At 42.6% G+C, this 21,471-nt stretch overlaps 1 protein-coding gene across 11 annotated transcripts in view; it reads left to right on the top strand.

Moving 5' to 3' along the window:
• The window catches only part of DIS3L2 (DIS3 like 3'-5' exoribonuclease 2), a 155,833-nt gene that overhangs the window by 12,417 nt on the left and 121,945 nt on the right, over positions 1–21,471 (top strand). For 9 of the 11 annotated variants that reach the window (XR_014933268.1, XR_014933266.1, XR_014933267.1 and 6 more), the window contains 4 exons: positions 4,265–4,423; positions 4,727–4,869; positions 9,933–9,986; positions 12,572–12,673. Coding sequence is in view for 7 of the 11 variants with exons in the window: in XM_085513147.1 (XP_085369273.1) it covers positions 4,265–4,423; positions 4,727–4,869; positions 9,933–9,986; positions 12,572–12,673 (458 nt within the window). In the remaining 4 variants the exon portion in view is untranslated. Of the gene's footprint in view, positions 1–3,465; positions 3,687–4,264; positions 4,424–4,726; positions 4,870–7,259; positions 7,860–9,932; positions 9,987–12,571; positions 12,674–21,471 lie in introns of those variants that run through there. The other 2 variants (XM_015871835.2, XM_085513149.1) reach the window with 2 other exon arrangements.

Below are 21,471 nucleotides of genomic sequence, written 5' to 3' on the forward strand. Positions count from 1 at the left end.
GAAGACGTGCTCTCAGACTTTCTCTCAGACCACGGATTGAACATCTGAAGTACTGCCTGCCAGACTTATCTCTGCAGCAGTGAAACCTCACCAAACTGATAACCTATCTCTAAGTCTTGCCTTTCCACTCCTAAATTTCTAATGAATTCTTTCCTGTGACATCCTTATTCCTCCCGATTGCTTTGTCCTCAATCTCAGGCCATCTACTTTACTTAACCTGTTTGCTTCAAGATAACTGTAAAATGCATTTGAGACATTTCTGTTCTGAGGCTCTGAGTTCTGAGCTCATGGGATTCCTCTTGAAGCTCCCAGCAAAGGCTGCCATGGTGCTGAGCTCATGGGGAGCACGGGAGATGGGCTTTGCTCCTGCTTGTGTTCCTGAGCAATTAGCACAGAATTCATCTTGAGCTATCTTCCAAGGAGTATCCTTTTTCTTCCTGGTACAGAACTCTTTCTCTGAACAGCTACACCAACAGCTGTCTGTGTTTTTCCTTCTAAAACAAAATAGAACAGGAAAAGTACTTGGCTGTTACCGTTAGTGGGACATTTAATCTCTTAAATCCACAAAATATTTTTGAAAACATAAATAGCTAGTTACTTGTGACCTGTCTATGACCAGCTTTTTATCGTCATTGCTCACATTTGAGACGGCTTCGCTGGTGTTTGTTGTTTTTGCCTGTGTGCAGTAACTTGATCCTTAATATTGGAGTAGTCATTTAAATGCTTGGAGTTCTCGTTAGTCACTTTTGTATTATGGCACATACTTGATGTTGCTGGTGCATTAGGAATTAAAAACAATTTAACAAGTGTTTCAGCTTTGGAATTTTGAGATGAAATTTTCAGAAGCTCCCGAGCAGCGGAATATATCAAATAGCTTGTCCATTGGCTTGCCCACTGGTACAACTACATTGACATTAGGTATGTGCCTAGCTGGAGTTACTGGCCAGAAGCTGCATCCCCCAAGCTGACAGTTGTTCACTTGGGATGGGTTGTTCACAGGTTGGTAGCTGCCATGCCTTCTTGCCGATGGGTGTATCCTCAGTGGTTTAGTAAGTGCATAGCTGGGCTGTCTTGAAGAACTAAATGTCAAAGAACTTCTTGGAAGGTTTGAAGGAAATTGGCTTCAGTCATTGAAATGTGTCAGCAGTAAAGTGAAATGTTGTAGGAATATGGGCAAATATTTAGTAACCATGTGTCGAGAGTGGCTCATTAGCTGATAACAAATTGTTCTATTGCGTTTTATCAGTTCTGGGGATGTGCTTCTGTTTCTTTTCACGCTTATACTAACTGGATAAGCAGTGGTATTTGAAAGATTCCTTTGCACATCTAGATCATGATCTAATACTGGGAAGCAATGGGAAAAATCCCTTTAGCAATAGCAGAGCCAGCAGAAGGCCTGATACCCAGTTGTGGGCTGATAATGGTAATTAGTAGATGGAAGTATTTAGCATTAAAAGTGTTTATTGTTGGCCAATCAAATTTAGGATCTTGGTCCTTTCTTACATAATCCAATATGCAATTTTGGTATAAAAATCAAAGACTTTGGCCTTGCTGAGTTCATGATTAGTTGACCATATTAGTTGATTTAGTTGTCCACCTGGTTGATCAACTGACTAATAGATATAAATCTATTGAAATGAAGTAATTTTCCAAACATAAACTATAGTGGTTTTCTGTGCATTATGTTGAAATAAGCAGATTTAAAACATCCAGCCTCCTTTCTTACTGTAAGGCAGATCAATCATTCTGGGAATCTGCTTGCTTTCCCCCCCAAACCCGTCACTACACTTAAGTCTCCTTCTGATGCAGGCTTTATTTATTTTATTAAGTCACTGAGTATTTTAATGCCTAGAATGCATTATACTCTGTGTGACATCCGCACGTCACTCCTTATCCTCAAAGATTTTATCTTACAGATCTTGCATCTGTAACAACATAAGGAAATGAAAACTTTTGCCACACCTGGTGCTGGAATAGAGTTTAATTCTGTGATTGCAGTTATATCAGGAAGGGTATTCTGAATGCACCCCGTGCTAGCTATAGAGTTTTGCAAGTTGTGGTTGGCTTTATTGGGTATTGTCTGTTTGTCAATACAAACTGATCAACAAAGGCAGCAGGAATACTTATGGGCAGTGTTTCTGTCTTCTAGTATTGAGGGACAGGTGTGTAAAAGAGGCAAATGCTGAGTGTAGCTGAACCAGATGGCAACCTGTGGTTTTCTCTTTCCCTTAAAAAGAGAAACTCAAGAAATCACACTCATGCAGAATCAGACGCGTTCCAGTTGAGCGCTAATTGTGACAGTTGTCTGTGGCTTTATAACAGCAGCGGTTTTGTTTAGCCAGAAATGTCAAGGTCAACACGGTCAGACATTCATCCCAAGTGTCTGTGTGTAGACTGGCTTGCAAGCCAGCTCTGTTGAAGCGCACTTTGTTCATTTGAGTAAATTGTTTCTCTGAATTTGTGTCCAAGTCTGAGTGGATGAAAAAGATTGCTGGAGAGAGAAGCAGAGGCTCAAGTGTTGGAAGTGCGTGAGTGCCTCTGATACCTGCCTTGCACGGAAGGTGCTTCTCTGCTGCTGTGCATGAATTTGGGCAGTTGTGGCCCAAGACTTGCTGACATAACAGCCATGGTGAGTGCTGGGGCAGCTCTGCTTCGCCATGGCCAATTCTGGCTCTCAGCTTCCAGACTTTTTAGACAGTTGTGCTCTTTTTCCTGTATTTCAATTTTCTGCTTTTTTTTTTTTTTTTTTTTTTTTTCCCCAGCTTAATTACCTGTTAAGATCTTACCTCCTTTTTATCCCAAGCTCTTTAATTCATAGTAGTATTTTTCTGTAACTTGCTGCCATAGAAACGAGGACTTTAGAGGACCTTAAGAGCTCATGTAATCCACTGCACTACCTCAAGGAAAAAACTACTCCTGGAGCAGCTCTGACAGACATCTGTCTCACCTATTTTTAAGAACCTGCAGCAAGGCAGATGGCATGACCTCTCTGGCAATCGGCCTCCCACCTCTCTTTTTAAATAACTTTCCTAAGATCCCACTTCTCTTGTTGCAATCTAGGTAAAATTCCTTCTTGGAAGTGCACGAACAACTTCTCCAGGGCTAGTGGTGCTGCCAGTTCAAAAGCTTTGCTGCTTAGATCTCTAGCCTGTATTTTAAGTGTCTTGTTATCAAACTTAATCTTTTGACCGTTAGGCATTTGCAAATCAGGTAATTTTAGTTCCTCATAATTGGGTCCATACAGGTAGCGTTGCCTCTTCTGCATCTGTGGAAATCTCAGTCTGCAGCAGTGCTTGTTGTTTTGCAGCTTCCCTCAGGCTCCTCCCTTTCTTACCACTGCTTCAGTTTAATCCCACAAAGCACTTTCCAGTGTAGTTTGTGAAGGATATTGTATTTTTTAATTACCTTGTAACTTGGATAGCCCCGTAGTAAATAAGTTGGCGTTGAACGTTTTCTGACTTGCAGGTACAAGCTTGGACCCAGGGAGCGTAGCCAGGAGGGGCTGGAAGGCAAAGCTGTGATGACATGTTCAGTATCCAGGTGGAGGGCCAAGAGGGCAGCTGCACGGCGCTGGGTTGCATTCCAATGTGCTGATCCGTGGAACAGCGTTGGCATACGCTTTGGAAGCTGCTGCTTGCTCTCCTGGCTGTAGGGAAGGGTCTGAGGTGATGGCAGGGAAGGAAGGGGTGAGTCTTTGCAGAATATTTTTGTATGATCGTGACCTATTCTGAGCAGGCTGGGCATTTGGAGCCTTGGCATTTCTTGGCAATGTCATTGTGTACAATGCTGCCTCTGGTAGCAAAACAGTTAATTAGTGCAGGGTGTGATGTTGTGATTTTTTTTTCTTCTTTGTCCTTGAAGTACTTTATTTTAAATGCGAGTTGTAGGGAAATTACATTTTCTCACTATTTATCTGGGGGCTTAGCGGGGTGGAGGTGGGGGCTTTGGAAAGTGTTTAACAATGTCACATTTTATATGCTCTAATGAATTTCCCAGGATTTTGGAAGGGTTGTATCCAACTTTAGGATCGTAATTTCCAGAGTTCCGTTTATGCTAAAGTAAGTTAGTGGTGGATTAAGAGGCACGAAGAGCCAACAGATTACAAATGAGCTAATGAAGACATCATTTCTTTTGGATAAAGAGCATGACTCACAGTTGTGACTGGTATTGAGGCACTGCAGACCATGAGTTTCACCAGGACCGTGAGCTGGCACTGAGGTCCTTCCTCACCCCCCTGCTATTTCAAACTTGTGTTTGATTTCAGGTGCGGAAAAGAGAGGGTTTGCAAGGACCAGAAACAACTCGGAATCTGCGAGAGCTCCCCAGAACTTCGATAGGAAGAGACAACTTTCTGAATCGCAGACAGAAACAATGAGCAATTCAGACAGCAGAATAAATCCTAGACAACTGGGAACTCCCAGAGGTATTAAAGCAGAGCATGTACACGCTTCAGGAATAAGCTGCCTTGAAGCATGTGCTAAGTGCTATTAAAAGATGGGCTGGGATGAATGCTCTTAGCTCTAAAATGAGCTATAAAAGCTGTTAATTATTTGTAAAATATGATCATTCCAGGATTTTCAGTGCTCTGAAGCTGGGTGCCAGTATTTCTAGGCAAACCCTTCCTGAAAGTTCAATTTCCAGTACAGAGCGTCCGTACAGCTGCTTTTACATAGATACACTGACAAATTTGGTGGGTAAGATAACACTTATTAATTTCTCTTTGCAGGAGGATCCTATGCTGCTCTCCCAACATCAGGTGACAGAAAGAATCGAAATAAGCCTGCTCCAAGGAAGAAGAAGAGCATATTCGAAGCTTACATGTCAAAGGAAGATGTTTCAGCAGGACTGAAAAGGGGAGAGCTTATTCAGGTGCCTGGAACATAGAATGGTGTTGTGTTAAATCTGTTGAAATCACAGGCAGTTGTTAGAAGTCAGTATCAGTTAATTGCTTGGCAGGGCATTGATGTATGACTTGTAAATGCTTTCTCTGGAGGTTTTAGAAATAGAATGAAACTTTTTATATCCAGCTACAGTAGAGTTTTTGGTTTGACTGTAAAATTCCTCATCCACAATCACAATGAATTGCAGGGTTGTGTGGTCTGCCAGCCATGATTGTGACTTTTGTGGGGTTTTAATTACTTTTACCAATGACAATCAGAAACACAGCAGGTGCTGGCAGCCTCTTTCTTAGTCAGTGTAAGTGAAAAGGAATGCCCTTTGCAAGATGCTTCTTGCTAAAATTCTTTGCAAAGACAGATGTTAGTTCTCAGCAATGAGGTGCAAGTGGCTTCTCATCCAGATGTACTCATCTCCTTTTAATTTGTCTCTATGAACTCTTCCCAGAAGCCTCCTTCCCACAAAAAAAAAAAAAAACCAAAAAACCAACCATAGGAGAGATGCAGGTATTGATGTGGTCCCTGAAGTGTCGTAGGGTTGTGCCTATGGAGGCATTACAGTAAAGTGTTATAAACTACAAATTAACATCAAACAGCCAGCTAGTAGTGCTGGAATGTGAGTTACTTGCATGATTTTCTTTGCGCTCCCTTAAGGTCATAGGGCTGACCCAATGTCCGATGACAGCATGGCTTACTGAAGTAAGGCACAGATATTAGATGGAGCAGGAGAACCCAGGACAGTACAGAAAATCAGCTGCCTGTGAGTTTGTAGTTATTTGCCTTGAACAGGTAGCACGTTCTCATTTCACAGATTCTATACCCATCAATCAAAGGTTGGACTTCATGTTTCCATTTGCAGCAGCAAAATTGGAGCTGTAATTAGGCAGCAGTTCTTCCAATAGCACGATGTAGGGTTGGACCTGCCATGTGTGTGGGTCACTGGATCATGGAGGGGGTTGTGCGTGAAAGCAGCAAGCAGGGCTGAGGTTCACTGTGGTGCAGAAGAGGAGAGTGTCATACAACAGCAGCTGCAATGCAGCCCTCATCGTGATGTGATGTAGAGGACACACCCAGCATCCCAGTGAGGTCAGATCGGCGAGGAAGAGGCAGGTGGAAGTCAGTGAGGGCATTCCAGTCACTCACACTGAGGCATCATTTACCTAAACCAACCACCAGTGCATTGCTGTTGTAATGCTGGTTCCTGTTGCGATATTTTCATCTATACATCAAAGCTGCTGTTGGCATTGCCTGCCTTTTTTGTCTGATAGCATTACATGCAGAGTGTGTAGTCTCCTGGTGAGGTCAACTGCAGCTGCAGATGAGACACATCAGACTATGGCCACTACCTGAGAATACCATGAAAATGCCAAGTCTCAGAAGGCCTGTGATTGCATGCTATCTGGCAAAGCAATCCTTCATTCTTGTAAGTGCGTAGTGTCTACTCTGGGTCATGTGCTGTGTGACTGAAAGAGTCACATACGCTTTCTTAGGCTGTAGCTGTTTTCATTTCACTCAGTCTCATGTCTCAGGGAAACAGCTCAGCCTGTGCAATCTGGATTTAATCACTTAGGGCTGAGTGTCAGATCATGAGCATCTCAGCTCAGCGTCTCTCATTTTTGACTCATTCATCCTCATGATCTCATCAAGACCATTCATCATTGTCTTCAAGCAGGATAGGTGAGATCCTGAAATTCAGTGAATGCAGTAAAGCACTGCTCTGTATAGTGATAAGAGACATAGTCAACAAATGCATTGTGTTAATCCCTTAATACAGGGCATCAGTGGCCTGCAAAAATGCTTTGTAAGAACTTACAAAAGAGGAGAAAATACGTACATGTCTAAATCTGATGGTCCTGAGCAACCTTGGAATCAGAATTGTTTCAGTTGGAAGGGATGCTTAAAAGTCATTTGATCCAACTTCCTGCACTGTACAGGGACACCTACAGCTCCATCAGGTGCTCAGAGCCCTGTCCAGCCTGACCAGGGCTGGGGCACCCACCGCCTCTCTGGGCAACCTGTGCCAAAGTCTTTTCCCTTATATCTGGTCTAAATCTCTCCCCTTTTAGTTTGAAACTTGAAAACTAGCTAGTCAGAAGCATGGCTCTGAGCAGGAGACTTCCAAGGTGGTGCAGGGAAATGCTGGATGTGTGGGTGGCAGGGAAATGTGAGATCTGGTAGAGAGTAGAGACCCTGCTGTGAACTCTGAGGATGCTGCTGGGCTCTGGCAATGGAGCAGTGCAACTAAATGTGCCTGAAAGCACATACTACTGGCAGATGTGGGAGATCTCTTAGATGAAACATGAGTGCAATGAAGATTAAGCAGTCCTAGATCAGGAAGGACAAAAGTGTATCTTGATGGGCGTTGATGTCTGTCAGTAGCAATAGCCTTAATCACTACTGGTACCGTATCTGATATAATTCAGTTTTCATAAGTAGCATGGAGAAGTGTGCCCTGCAGGATGCCTGGATTCATTTAATCAAGGGGTGTGTGCAGAAGTGTCCTTCCACAAGATAAAAGATCCGAGTGCAGGTGCTTGAGAGTGCAGACTTCCCTCTTCCACACCCACAAAGCTGTCTGCAGTGAGCAAACACCAAACGTATCAGGTTGATTGGAATCTGAGGCTGAAGGCAAACAAGATTGAATAACTTCTACATGGTTACGTAACCGGATGGTGTTGGCCATACACAGCAGATGAAGTCAGGTTATGTGTTAAGGAGCATTGACCCAAAGGACCGTGGTCATCTTATAAAGCGCCAGCCAGAACCTCACGTCTGTCCCACGCCTCCAGCATCTCCCAGACCCTCCCTGCAGGGCTGCTGGGGTCAGGCGGAGCGAGAGCTCGCAGCACACAGGCAATCAGCTTGTTTTGCCACCTGGAGGAGGATGTTTTAATTTGGAGTGCTGTTGCTTTGTGTGTATGAAGGCTGGGTATCCCCCGCTTTTCATGGGCTGTCTTTTCAAAGGTAGGTTGATAGCAGGCAGGCACTTGAATCCGGACTTTTAGTTTGACATATACTGACCAAGTGAGGCGTAGTTGTTATGATAAGTGTTGCAAACTTCTGGATTTGAGATCCTTCAAGAATGATCTGAGTATTGCCTGTCTGGTTCTAGCTGAAGAACTTGAGAAATGGTAACTTTCTGTATTTTGCTGGAGTACTTTAATAAAGTTAGGAACTTTTTTTGGACTGGTCTGTGCAAAGCTGACTTAAAGTAATCAGAAAGTGTTTTAGAAACCTTCCTCCAAACCTCTATCTTCGTTTTCAAAACAAAGGCTCCACTGCCATAATAATACTGATAAATATAGCAGCTATTATTTGTGAGGTATTGTAAAATAATACAACATTCGTGTGACATCATGAGACTCTGCAGCCAGATCCTCACCCCCTAATACACATATGAGAACAGTTGTTCATTGCAGATGGGGAGAGTGACTGGTTCCAGATATGATATCACAGCGTGAAATGTACAACATTGTAAATAGGATTTTCATAGGCACAGATAATAGGGCCCATCTGCTTTCTAAGATAAATTTTGGGAGTTCCTTGCTTTAAGGAAAGAACCGAAGTATTTTAATGCTACTTGACGTAAGAATTCTAATGCTGATCATAATTAGGTAGTGCATATAAAATGCAGAGAAAGCCGTTCCACTGTAAACATGGTAACGCTGCTGTGTGTTTGCCTGAGCTGGGTGTCCGTGCACACGTCGCCACTTCGGCGCCTTCTGGGCCGTGGGCACAAAAGGGGATTTTTCACGCTCAGGATGGGCATCTGCACCTGGCTGATTGACAGCTGCCCCACACTGTTGTACAGGGTTCTGCAGAGTAACACGAGATGCCCCCTCATCTGCTTTGTGCTGTTGGGCAGATCCTGGGTGTGAGAATTATTTGACTTATAGTCAAGCGGAGCAATCATCGCTCTTAGTTTTTTTCCTTTCTCTCTGCAGCAGCTTCCTTTGCTAATGGTGTGTTAGTTTTGATGGCTGGTTCTGGGATATAAGTGGGGAAAAGACCAGTGAGAGTGAAGTATCCCCATGCTTTTCTTTCTGTTGCCCCTGGTTGTGCTGGCCATGTGGCTATTGTGCTCATTGATGTTAACTTCATAAGGCACAACGTGATGTCACAGCAAAGCAAGCAGGTAATGCCTAAAGAATATAGGATGTATGGTGCTAATGCTCCCAAAACTTAAACAAATAAAAACAATGGAAAACCTTCATAAATTTGCACATTCTTCTTCAAGGCAGCAAAATTTCCTCATGGTAATCAGCTTTATTTCCCTCTCGTCTGAATGTTTCCCAGAATGCATAAAAAAATTATATGCTGCAGTAAATTCTTAAGGAAGCAATCCCTGTGAGGGGTTCCTATGATTGCTTAACACAGAAGTGCAAACAGATGGAATCCGTTCATGTAACAAATTGGCCAGCGTTATTTCACATACCCAAATGGAGGAAGTTTAAACTTTTCAGCACAAGGCAAACACCTGCGTTAAAGCAGATAGCTAGCAGGGCTGTGGCTCCATGAGAATCAAGTGCTGTCAGCTTTAACTGCAGCCACCTGAACCCCAGATCCTGGGACCCTCTTGGGATGGAATCACAATTGCATATCCATGCAACCTCAGCAGGTCAGCTTTTCCTTCTTCCAACACTCTCCTTTTCTAAAGGAGAGCAAAACAAATGGTTTCAATTGTCCTTTTTAAATGAAGTTGGTGGATGCTCAGCAGGAAATGTGTGAAGGGAACAGGAGGGCTTGTATCCGTAGATCATGCAGTAGCAGCAGCAAGCAATGATTCAACATCTCCTCTGTGACAGACTGCAGTAGATCAGCTTAAGCCTATGATGAAGCTTCCTTTTGGCTAGAAATTGCTCGAATGCTAAGTTGTCAAGACTTAAAATGTATAATGGAAATTTAGATGTATCTCTCATGTTTCACAGCAGATATATTACCCACAGCTCTAATTTAACTGATGTTGTATAGAATTAATAAGATTCAGGCATAATCTTTCTCTGTCTCCTTTTTTATAATTATTTTTTTTTATTTAAGGGGCCCTTGAGAATAAATCCTAAGAAGTACCACGAAGCCTTCATTCCATCTCCAGTAAGTGTAATTTTAAAATGCTTTAAAGTCCATAAGTAAAGGTGCATTAAGATAGGAGTTATGCTGTGTATGAAAGGTCACTCAGAGGTGAGTGAGCTAGAATAAATGAACATGATCTGGATTTACTTTTAAATCAGATACTCCCAAACAAATCTTGCTTTTTTATCCTTCAAAGAACAACTGACTTTGCTTGTGCTGAAGCTGGGGATACCGCTGGGTCCCACAGAAGCCAGCTGAACTCAGGTTTGAGGACCACCACATAGCGTAACTGTAAACCCCTGGTTCATGCCTACAGAGGTTTTATAGATTTTCCACTGATTTGAGTTAATCTTCCCTAAACAAATATGCTCTCCTTTTTCGATCTGCTGCATGAGCTAATTTGAAAAGTCATTCCAGAAATAATACGCATGATTCCTTTTCATGTGCCCGCTTTTGCACTAGCTGGATATTGGTTGGCTTGGGATGTGCTTCTGTCACGTGGGACTGCCTTGTGCCCTTTCTCCCTTCTTTATGTCAACTGAAAAGAGGGGCTGTTCTTGCTCTGACAGATGCTTTAGGAACTTATCTTTCATATAGCTGTATTTGCCACTGAGGGTAGCAGGAGGGTTTGCAGCCTTAGTGTTCTGCAGGGTTTCCCATCATTACCAGATGCTGCAAGTTCTACAGCTGTGAAGTATCACCCCATCTCCCCTGCTGCTGTCTAGGGCACCATCCCTGCTGCTTGCAGCTCTCCCTTGGCTACAGCTTCATGGATGTTCAAATGCAACAGCTGTTCACCTTTTAACACCAGCAGTCCCAGCATGTTTCTTGCTGTGAATGTTCTGCCTGTCTGTCTCTCTGTTGCAAGGCCCAGAGCCTTTCTCTTAAAAAACCTTGGGGAGAAGGAAGACAGGAAAAAAGGGCAGAATAAACAAATTGTCCTGAATGCCAGCCTGTGTCTCACAGCATAGAGCAGCTGCATGTACAGACAGTGACAAAAAAAGGCATTTTCCTTAATAAATGACTCTGATGAAGTGGTGGATTTAGGTGAGGAGCTCGGGCAGAAGGCAGAGGGTGGGGAGGAATGAGGAAAAAGACCATGTGTAAAAAATCTGGCTTTTTGAAAAGAACAGCTTCCAATTTGAATTATGTTGGTCCAAGAGGCTCTGCAATTTTTCTGCATCTTGTCATGGGAGGCAGCTTTCACACAGCTGTTGAGCTGCTGCTGCTTTTCTTTCTAAGAGTAATTTGGTCTCTTGGAGGACGGCCTTAGTTTCGCATCACGGCAGGGATCTGTCGTTTCATTGTTTTGGTATCTAAGCAGAGTAAGATATTTATGTGATATTAAGGCCTCGTGTTTTCAGGTTATAAAAAGTTTTTCTTGGAGGCTGATTGTGCTGGTAGTTCTGATTGGATTTACTCGAGCATTTGAGATTCAGGAGTGTGTATCTGAGAAGCCGCTAACGTTGTGAGTGAGATTTTAACTTTTGCGAGGCAGGTTTTTCATTGAAAGGCGATGAAGGTTTAATCTAAAGAAACTCATCCTTTATTTTTTATGTACTTCAAAGTGATGGGGAGAAGCTCTCTGTTGGAAAACGCTGTTCACTGCTCACGTTGACACTGAATGCTCACACTGTTTGACATGTTCGTGGTACTGTAAACAGATTCATGGAATTCTTCATATACCAAATCATGGGGGGATAGAAATGAAAGCAGCAAGAGTGCTATAGCTAATCAGACAAACATAAGGGCAAAACTGGCAGTCCCTTAAAAACTAAAACATCTGTGTTGGCATCTTCAGAAAACTTTGTCTTTATTCACCCCATTAAGAAAATCTTCTGCTCCAAATCTAGATTAGCAGAATGCCAAACGTGTCTGGGGTGCATAATCATAGTGTCTACAATTAGTAGAAGCTCTTATGCAAGGTTGTTAACAAAGAGTATTGAGAAAAGATGTCCTAACATGTCTGCTTCAGCAGATGATCCTCATGCCTGCAGTTGGCATCTGTAGTCACCATTTCTTTCTGAATTTGTTCTGACATCAGTTGTGCCCGGTGTGGGATGTACGATATTTCTTCATTCAAAAGAGCTGCATCCCCAGCCTCTGTCCAGGCCACCTCCACAGGTTGCCTCACTGCTCCCTCTGGTCCTGCTTTCCCACCTCCTTCAGGACAGCAGCAGGCAGCTCTGTGCAGGGCACTTTGCAGAGACTGCCTTGTAAACATGATCTGAACAACAGCTTTTACGGTGCTTCAACTGGGAACTTAATACACGGAGAACTGTGGCTGCGGAGAACTCTCTACCCATTCCCAAGAGTAACTGTAGAGGAACTGAGCAGAGTTTGCAGACAATATATTTGGAGAGCTTGACTCTGCCTTGGATAAATACTGTGCAACTACTGTGCTGGCACATGCATACGAAGAGCTTATTTGCTGAAAGATGTTGCATATTGAAGGGCATGTGGTGAATCCATTTCACTCCTGTGCTCGACTGCAGGATGTTTGTCTCACTCGGGTGTGTCTTGTTGATGACAGTGTTTTAAGCCTCCTAACAGCCGTAACTTAATATACTTTGGTCTGATGTTGATTTTTTTTCCTCCTTGTCTAGGATGGGACTCGCGATATCTTTATTGATGGAGTGGTTGCCCGCAACAGAGCCCTGAATGGTGACATCGTGGTGGTGAGACTGCTTCCCAGGGAGCAATGGAAGGTCAGTTCAGTGTTTGTGACGTGACAGAAAGATCTTATTGCTTTTTTCTTCCCTAAAGTTAGGGCCTAAACAGAGCATAGAGAATTTCCTACAAATCAGATTAGTTAAACTGCAGTTTGCACTGCTATGCATTCAAGTATTTATCTATTACAATGCCCGGAAGGAGCAATACCTGAAATGTTGAAACATCATTCTTTGTGTCAAATGACCTTTGTTACCGCTGCGTGAAGTCTGATGACAAGGCTGATTCAAAGTGCAGTTGTTAGAGGTTACTTTTGATATCTGGTCTTTATGCTCTGGCACCGGATAGCTCTGATTGGGTATTTGCAATTGCTGTTGTTATTTCACAAGTGCTATTCACAAAGCTTTCGTAATGATGAACCCTTTCTACTTTGTGGCTCCTCCGTCCATGGAAAGCTCATCCTGACACAGCTCCAGATTTTGTAGTATTACCCATCCTCACATGACTGAAGAATGTGTAAAGTAACCAGAGCAATGCAAATGTGAGATAATCTGTTTTTCATTTTAATGTCCATGAAACCCTCTCTGTATTATGTTTTTTCTTTCAGCAATCAAAGTCCAATTCCTCTTGAACATCAGAACTATTTTATTTTGTTTACAAATTTATCTTTAAAACTTTTATGCAAGAAAAGTTCTTTCTTTTCTAGAGATGTAAATTGTGGGGAATGTTAAGATACAGTCAGCAAATGTAACTTGGGTTTGTATGTGTGAGCATGACAGCACTGCCTCAGTTTGCTTTCTACACTCATAGTTTTCAAATTCTTCTTAAGAATATGAAAACTACTGTATGTTGGTTGGACAAAAGTAATGAGGGTGATTCCAGCAGGGTGGGAACTGTACTGAACTGTTTTGGCCGGGTTCTTTCTACTGATTCTAGCTACCTTCTCTGTCTGAGGTTGTGTGATTTCAGACATGCAGATGCAAGGTTTTCAGTCTGGTCATTTATGGAACTTCTTATCTTGGCTGTTTAATAACAATTGGAGTGATGGTTTGAAATGCATTGGAATGTGTCTCTTCCTTTTAAATCTGCATGAAATGAGTAAATGAGCTATGTGTATATTGGCACATGAAACTGCAAAACTGCCTTATGCAACAGATCATCATCAGTGGGAACTAAAACATTATACATATATCCATATACAGTAAAGGCGTCTGCTGCAGTCCATGTAGCCTCTGAGAACTGAGATTGAAGGCTGAAGCAAAAGTTCTTTGACAACTATTCGAGAGTCCAAATCAGAGTTCAGGAAAGCTATGTTGATTGCTCTAAGCTTGGACCACTGAATCCCTCTGAGTAAATTGCATTTAGTATGAGGCTATTTCATCTAGTTGGAAAAATGGAATAGTTTGGTGCTTAGATCCCCTGCCAAGATCTGCCAGCACAAGGGCTTCTTTGTAAGACTGATGCAGGTTGCCTGGGCTGGGAGCTTTGTAGCTTTACAGTTTTATCACCAGCTCTAAGCAAAGATAATGCCGATCTCACTTATCCTCATACCTTCATATATGTTCTACACTAATGGTCTTTTGTGAATAGGTGAGCAGTTTTATAAGAGGAAGAGTTCTGAGTATTTTCCCTATTCTGGGCAAATGCTGAAATAAATAAAGCTGCTGAGGATATGGTGTCTGACTGCAAGGAGGCAATTCAGAAGGCTTCAGTGTTTTGTATGATGATTACGATCCTTTTGTGGTGAGTTTAACCTTGCCAAGTGAATTAGCTGGAACATGCCAGTCATGTTTTTCAGCCACACAGGTGCTGCCCTATGTAGTGTTATTTTTTGTTTCTTGCCATCAGCAGCTTAATCAGCGATGACATCCCTTTTCCCCTATTCCCTGAATCTCTTGCTATGTGCTCGTGTTTGTATTAGTTCTTTGGGAAAGGTGCCATAAAGTTGCACTGAAAGATACTGAATTCTGCCAAGTAATTCCTACTGATTAATGATAAACTGTCGCAAGCTATTTTAGGTTTTTCCATTTGTTTAGTCTCATGCTGCTGCAAAGCTGCCACATAGGTATCTTGAGGATTTTCTCCTTCCCGTTGGGCCTTTGGAGCAAGCTGAACAGCTTCAATTATTTCCTTGAAAAATGTAAATCAGACGGGTGGTATAACTGATGCTCTCGGAGGAGACTTTACAGGCTCTGTACATATTGGTTTGTTAGGATGGAGATGTGCGTGCTGATCGTTTTTATGTTTCACCATTCCCAACCCATTAGCCTGCATTCTGCTGAGGGCTGAGCTGCTTTTTTTGCTGTTGAGCCTGTATCCTGCAGAAGGTGAGGCTGCTGGTGAAGTTGTGCCTTCAGTACATCGAGCACCCTGCACACCCTCTGGGAGCTGCCCAAAAATCTGTTATTAGAGAGGTTTCTCCAGGGGTGTGCTGTGTTCTGCTCTGCCTGTGGTACTGGTGCCTTATCCACAGGTTCCGTTGTAACAGTGAGACATATGGGAGCTTCTGAGTATTCTGGATGCTTTATGTAATATCTTCTTTGAGAGGCAAAGCAATATTTTCTTCCTCCAGCCATCCACTCCCTGGCTCAGTAGTGGGAAATTTGTTGGGCTTGAGTTTCTTAGCATCATGTCCTTACTGACATGTGCACTGAGAGGTTGGATGAGTGCTGTGGTCCTCCCTGGGCTTTTTCTGCCTGTTCACACATCCTCTGGGAGAGCTGCTTGCTGGTCAGGGCTGGTCAGTTTGTCAGTTCATCTTTCTGTGCTTGCTATTGGCTTGGATCAAGAGCCAACTAATTGGATGGGGCACCGAAGGAGAGACATCGTGTCCTGGGATTTTTGTTATCTTGTGCTCCAGCAGAAGGTAGCCACTGCCTCCTTGCCAGGGCAGAGCGGCTGGCGTTGTGGTGACCACATTTGGAGGCTGTATTTCAGAAGTTCCTCTCTTGTCCTCTTGTGTTACATCTTGGGAATACTGAGGTACTATGGTAACTTTCAAATATTTAGCTGTTGCAAAGTAAGGTATTTGACTTAGACTGTTTTTCCAGGTACTTAACCTACTCTTAGCGAATGAAGTCAGAGTATCATCGCAGTCAGTTTGACTGTCCCCCTCCTCATTTGAGCTGTAGGGTTTCCCCGAGTCTGTGCCTTAATTTTGTGGAAGAACGTCATGATAAAAGATAACCGGTGACGGAGAACTTACCTCAGACCTTGTCAATTATTCTGATAAGGAAGAAAAACAGCGCTTTTATTTCTTGACTGATTTTCACTACTTTAAGTTCCAGTCATGGGTTTTTATTGTGTTTTATGGACTTGTGCTTACATCAATTTCAGGAGCTTCAATTATACAGTGACATAATTACTGGAAGGCAAAAAAAAAATAATAATGATGAGACGATGATTACAGCAATATTTCTCAAGCTTGTCAAGGAGGGAAGCTGTGTGTCAGGATAAAGGATAAACCCAACCCATCTTTCCTTGCAGCCTCTTTTTGCTCTTTTACCTTCTGCTTTATTGCCAGATAGAATTTGTTCAATTTCAGATAGCTGTTTTGGTTTTTCTTGCAAGATGTAATTTCTTTGGTAGAAGGAAATCGCATAATAAGTCACTTGATATCACTTGGGGCTTGGATTCCTGGCCCAATCTCTGGTGCTTTCAGAACAGTGGTTTATAACGTGGAATGTTTTTCATGACAACCGTCTCACGCTTTGCATGCTATGGCTGAAACTTTAGAGTCCTGCTCTGAAAACAGTACTCACAAGGACTTTATGCTGCCTATTTGACTTGTGCTGCTCAAGGTTGTCTGAGAGGATCTTTGGGGTTCAACCTCTTCTCAACAGGAGAGAGCTCTGGTTCTTCATTTTATTGCAGCAATGGTGTATTCAAATGATAATGTGTGCTATATGTATATAGTAATAATAATGTGTATTAACTAATAGCATACTAATAAGGGATTAACCTACTAATTTTTTCACTTGCTGTGTTTGGTCTGGTCAGGAGTTCTCCATGGCCAAGGCTGTGGATTACGTACAGTGTGTGCTGATGGATGATAGGTCCAGCATTTGGGTCACAATGTGCCCAACATGTTAGCAGCAGCCATTTTTAAGAGAACACATTCTGTTCAGCAGAGATATCAGACACAGTGCAGCAGCGGATCTCAGTGCTGCCTCTTTCAGAGCTGTAAATCAGATGAATATTTAAACACCTTCTGTACAGAAGATGTAAGCTGCAATTCACTTTCCCCAGCTGTGACTGTTGTTGGCATAACTACAAAAGAAAAAAACACAAGAGTAGGAATAATTTGATTTAAACGCATTACAAATACTATCATATATAGTTTGAACAGAGCTGTGTATCCTGGCAAACCACTGCTCCAACTGTTGGTGTGAACCCCTGAACCATCGGCTGGCCGGGGGGGATGCTAACTTTGCATTTGCCTCAGTGAATAATGATTCGTTTCCACCAGATTCTTCTGAGAGTCCGTTTCTTCTCAAAATCTCCCAGCTAATGTAAGGATAACAGTAACGCAGGAGGAGATAAGGTTCTTACAGGGTTATCACAGCAATATTGTTTGAGTCTGACAATCAAGAATGTTGTTTGGAAACATTACGATCATCATAATTATTATTTAAAAAAAAAGAAGTTCTGGAGAAGCCATTATTGAACTAGTAAGTGTTTTGGCATGTTGAAAGCGTTCAAGTGGAATTCATGATATCCAGGAGTAAAGTGGGAAGCCTGGGAAGCCAGCTAGGAAGGTGTCCAGAAAAGCAGAGCTGTAGCAGATGTGGAGGTTTGATGGATGCTGTAGGGAGGAAGGGCGGCTGGTGTTTTGTTTTGTGACTTTATAGAGAAGGCTGTGAGTTGCACATGGGTGTGTGCACCCCCTCCCCATCTCAGAACATCCCCAGACACAAATAGCTGGAGAAGCCTCACTACAGTCTTACTTTCTGACAGTGCCATCCTGTAGGTGACCACATGTTGTTCCACAATGCAGGGCCTGGTGGGCCTTCAGCGTCTGGGCTGGGTGTGGGATAGTGACTGTAGGCTGATAGCAAAAGTACCCTGAGAACATAAGAAACATAAGAACATAACATGAGAGATACGTGGCATGAAATTTCTTCTTCTGGATGTTGCTTTCATGACTTGTTCATCAAATATTGCTTGAATTAAATAAAGCTTTAACACAGTGAATTTTAATAGAAAGACCAGGCATGCTTTTTATGAAAAGTAATGAAATAACAAGAATGTTTTTGAACAGTGCAGAGTCCTTCTAATCCTTCCTCCTTCTGTGCTGCATGAGTGATGTTAGAGGGCAGAATGTGTAGGTAGGGATGAAGGCAAGGGATTTATTATTGACTGCAACCTCCCTTAATGGCACAGAATTACATCATGGTTTGGCTGCCCAGATTCAAGGTGTTGCCTTCAGTGAACCATCAAGCGCTGAATAATAATCCATCTCACATGCAGTTGGTTGTTAAATCCCCAGTGGAATACCAGCAGAGAAGTCTCTAGCGATGGGGTGACTTCAAGCTGAATAATACCACTAAATTCACTGTATTCCTGGAGGAGCTGTGCCTGGAATGGGAGCGCTCGTGAGAGCCTCTGTTCCTATTTCAGAATAGGACTCAAGCCAACGTTTAATACCTGATCTCTATTACTGCTCATTTTTCTCCTTGGTCACATGAATATAACCTAGTACAGCAAATTGTTTCCTTCAACAACTAACTTTTCATCAAATGATTGTTTGAAACGCTGTTCTTCCAAGTCTTCTGTAAATACGCACACATCACTGTAGATTATTCTTAATCCAGTCTTTTATATAACCACTATCATTTTGGACTTTTCTTAGTCCTTACTTCCTGTGGAATTAGTATTTCTTAGAACTGTTTGCTTTTTGCCAGTTTGGAGACACGTTTGATGATATCACGTGAGTGTTCGGAGCCCACACCTTCTGAAGGAGGGTCAGATACCTGTTGCTGTGATGGTGTTGGACTGGGGTATGTCACGCATGTTAAGCTCAAACAGCTTTTTAATAAATGCTCCTTGAAAGGCCATCCAGATTTTCAATAGTCTGGGCTTCTTTCAGATCCTCACAATTAGACGTAAGTTTAAATGAAGTGTTCTGATGATAAAAGGCCCTCTCCGTCATAAGCTTTGTACAATGAATATTATACTGTGAAGAAAGGGCCAAGTGAGTTAGATTAATTTTTAAGGAGATTGCACCCTTGATTTAATTTGAGATTTGGAGAAATGAAGAGCTATCATGGCACCTAAAAGCTGTTAGTCGTGACCATCCTGAGATGTTTTGGATGGTATCCTGGGTTCTGAAGAGAAGTGCTGCATATCTGTGGCATGTTTGTTCTTGCTATTGGCTGGCAGTGGCTGGCTGCAGTATTTGCATGTGGTCAAAGCTGCTAAGCTGGCTCATTAAGTCTTTCTTGTATTTCCTTAACTCATGTTTATTTTTCTTAAAACCATAAATCAGAGGGACAAGGGATCTGAAATGGAGGTCATTTGTGTAAACAAAGGGTTGCAGCAGCTGGTGGTGTGGGGCTGACAGGGTTTTCTACTACAGGTTCTATGGGGCAAGATGTGGAACCTCATTAATAAACAGCTGGTTCCTGAAGATAAGATATTTATCGTTAGTGATGAAATACTTTAAATTTGTGGGCAGAAGGTAATTTGTAACTCAGAAAAGTTGTTGCCAGCCTAGTAGGTAGGTTTAGAATTTGCCTGTTGCTAGCTGCCAAGTGCTGGAATGATTGAGCCTTCTCCCCAACACTGATTTCATGTTTGTGTCTAGACAAAGCAAAGCCCTGCCAGGCTGAGGCCTCCCATTGCCCCCGTCATACTTCCATGGCATCATTTGCTATGGGACGGAGGCTAGGGGAGAGTTCCCTTCTGCTCAACCTTTAAAGCAAATGCTAGGCAGATCACAATAGAATTAATCTATTCTAGGTGCAGTTGTGCCATGGAAGATGCCCATTCATCAACAGCAGTTTTCCTAACACTACCAACATAAGAAGTCTTACTTCAGCTGCTGCCTGATATTATCCTTAACCTGATTAACATACAAATCAATGCTCTGGAATCTGTATCTGTGGCAGCATCTCTTTCTACAACATACATATTTCTTTATTTGTTGATCAGTTTTGGAAGTGTGAAAAGGAAATGTTGGCACAGTGTAGTGAGCGCTTGTGTATTTTGGTTGTGCAAAGTGACTGGTGAAGAATTCTCCAGGCTTTATTCCGTGTTCTGTCTGAAAGGCATCCTCTTCTGGGTTTCTGCATGAAGGCGTATATCCTGTTTGGTGCTTGTTGGTGCTTGGAAATCCCAACTGTTTTTGCTAATTACCTTGCAGTTAGGGCGTCCTCCTGCTTTTGTTCTCCTTGATTTTTGTCCTGTTACTGGAATAAGCATTGACCACTGTTGTTTGTACACTATGTTTAGGTTGGATATCAGGAAAAGTTTATTTCTATAAATAGTTGCTAAGCACTGGAATAGGTTCCCCAGGGAGGTGGTTGAGTCACCATTCCTAAATTTGTTTAAGAACTGCCTAGATGTGGTTCCCCAGGGACGTGATTTCGTGGTGGGTTGGTTCTTAGAGTAGTGTGGTTACATTAAGGTTGGACTTGATGATCTTTTGATGATAGAGGTCTTTTCTGGATGTGGTGCTCAGGGACATGATGGAGTGGAGGGTTGTTAGAATTAGGGTAGTATGGTTAAGTTGAAGTTGGACTCGGTGATCTTGAAGGTCTTTTCCAACCTGAGCAGTTCTATGATTTTATGTGTAAATTGACATCTCTTTTACTGAGACCTTCAGCTCCCTCGTGGGAGGGATATATATATATATATATATATAATGTATGTGTGTATATCTGTAGGGATCCCCAGGTTTAATGGAGAGCCATTAGTTCAGTCTGGTTTAGTTCAATAACTATGCTTCATGCACAGGGCCATGTTTTGACAGCACTGGTGTTCTGTAATCTACACTTAAAACTGTTTATTCTTCTTACTTCTCTGCACAGTTGTTGAGCTATGGGTGTAATATGTTTATCAGCTTAGATTCGCTTCTTGGAAACTTGGTTTACCTCTTTATGTAATAGTTTATCACTAATGCATGGTAACGTTTCCTGGCAGGATATGCATTGTTAAAGTTCATTAGTAGAGGGGGGAAAAAATCTCAGGAGCGGATGGTTACCCTCTTGTAAGGTTCAAAAGTTTGTGAGGCAAAGGAAAAATGTTCTTCATGGCACCTGACATCATTTTAGTCCCACCGTGCTACTTTCCCATGGGTGACTCCTATCAGTGACTGCGATATAACGGAGCCCAATGACTAGGTGTGGTGGCAGCTGTAACTGTCAGATGGAGGAAAGGCTGGGAGGGGAAAGCTGGCCTTGTCAGGGCAGTGTCTCTGGCTGTACAGTAATTTCCTATGAGCTGACTGAGACCTTGGGCGGTCTTTTTGCTACTGTACACAAAACCATGAGCACGCATCGAAATTCATTTCCCCCTCCTCCCCAATTGTCTTTTGATCACCGAAGGAGTCTGCGTTGTCCGGTAGTCAGTTTTAGCTGCCCACCCTTCTGTTCCAGCAAAGCCACTTATGTTGAGTTCATGAGTGAGTGGCACATCACTGTAGCAGCCAACTTTATTGACATGGGAATGGGCCTGGGGCCCAAGGGTTGTCTTTGGGAGGTAAGCTGCTGTGATCATAAATAAACTGTTATCCTGTGCTTCAGAGCTCCAGTTTCCAAGCATTAATTTCTTCTAAGTGCTTTGTAAAGGCAGAAAAAGAAAATAATCTGCAGTTAAACTAATCTCTTCTAACAAT

This window comes from Coturnix japonica, chromosome 12 (genome assembly GCF_054131305.1).
Source record: "Coturnix japonica strain WE chromosome 12, WE-NBRP24, whole genome shotgun sequence".
NCBI lineage: Eukaryota > Metazoa > Chordata > Aves > Galliformes > Phasianidae > Coturnix > Coturnix japonica.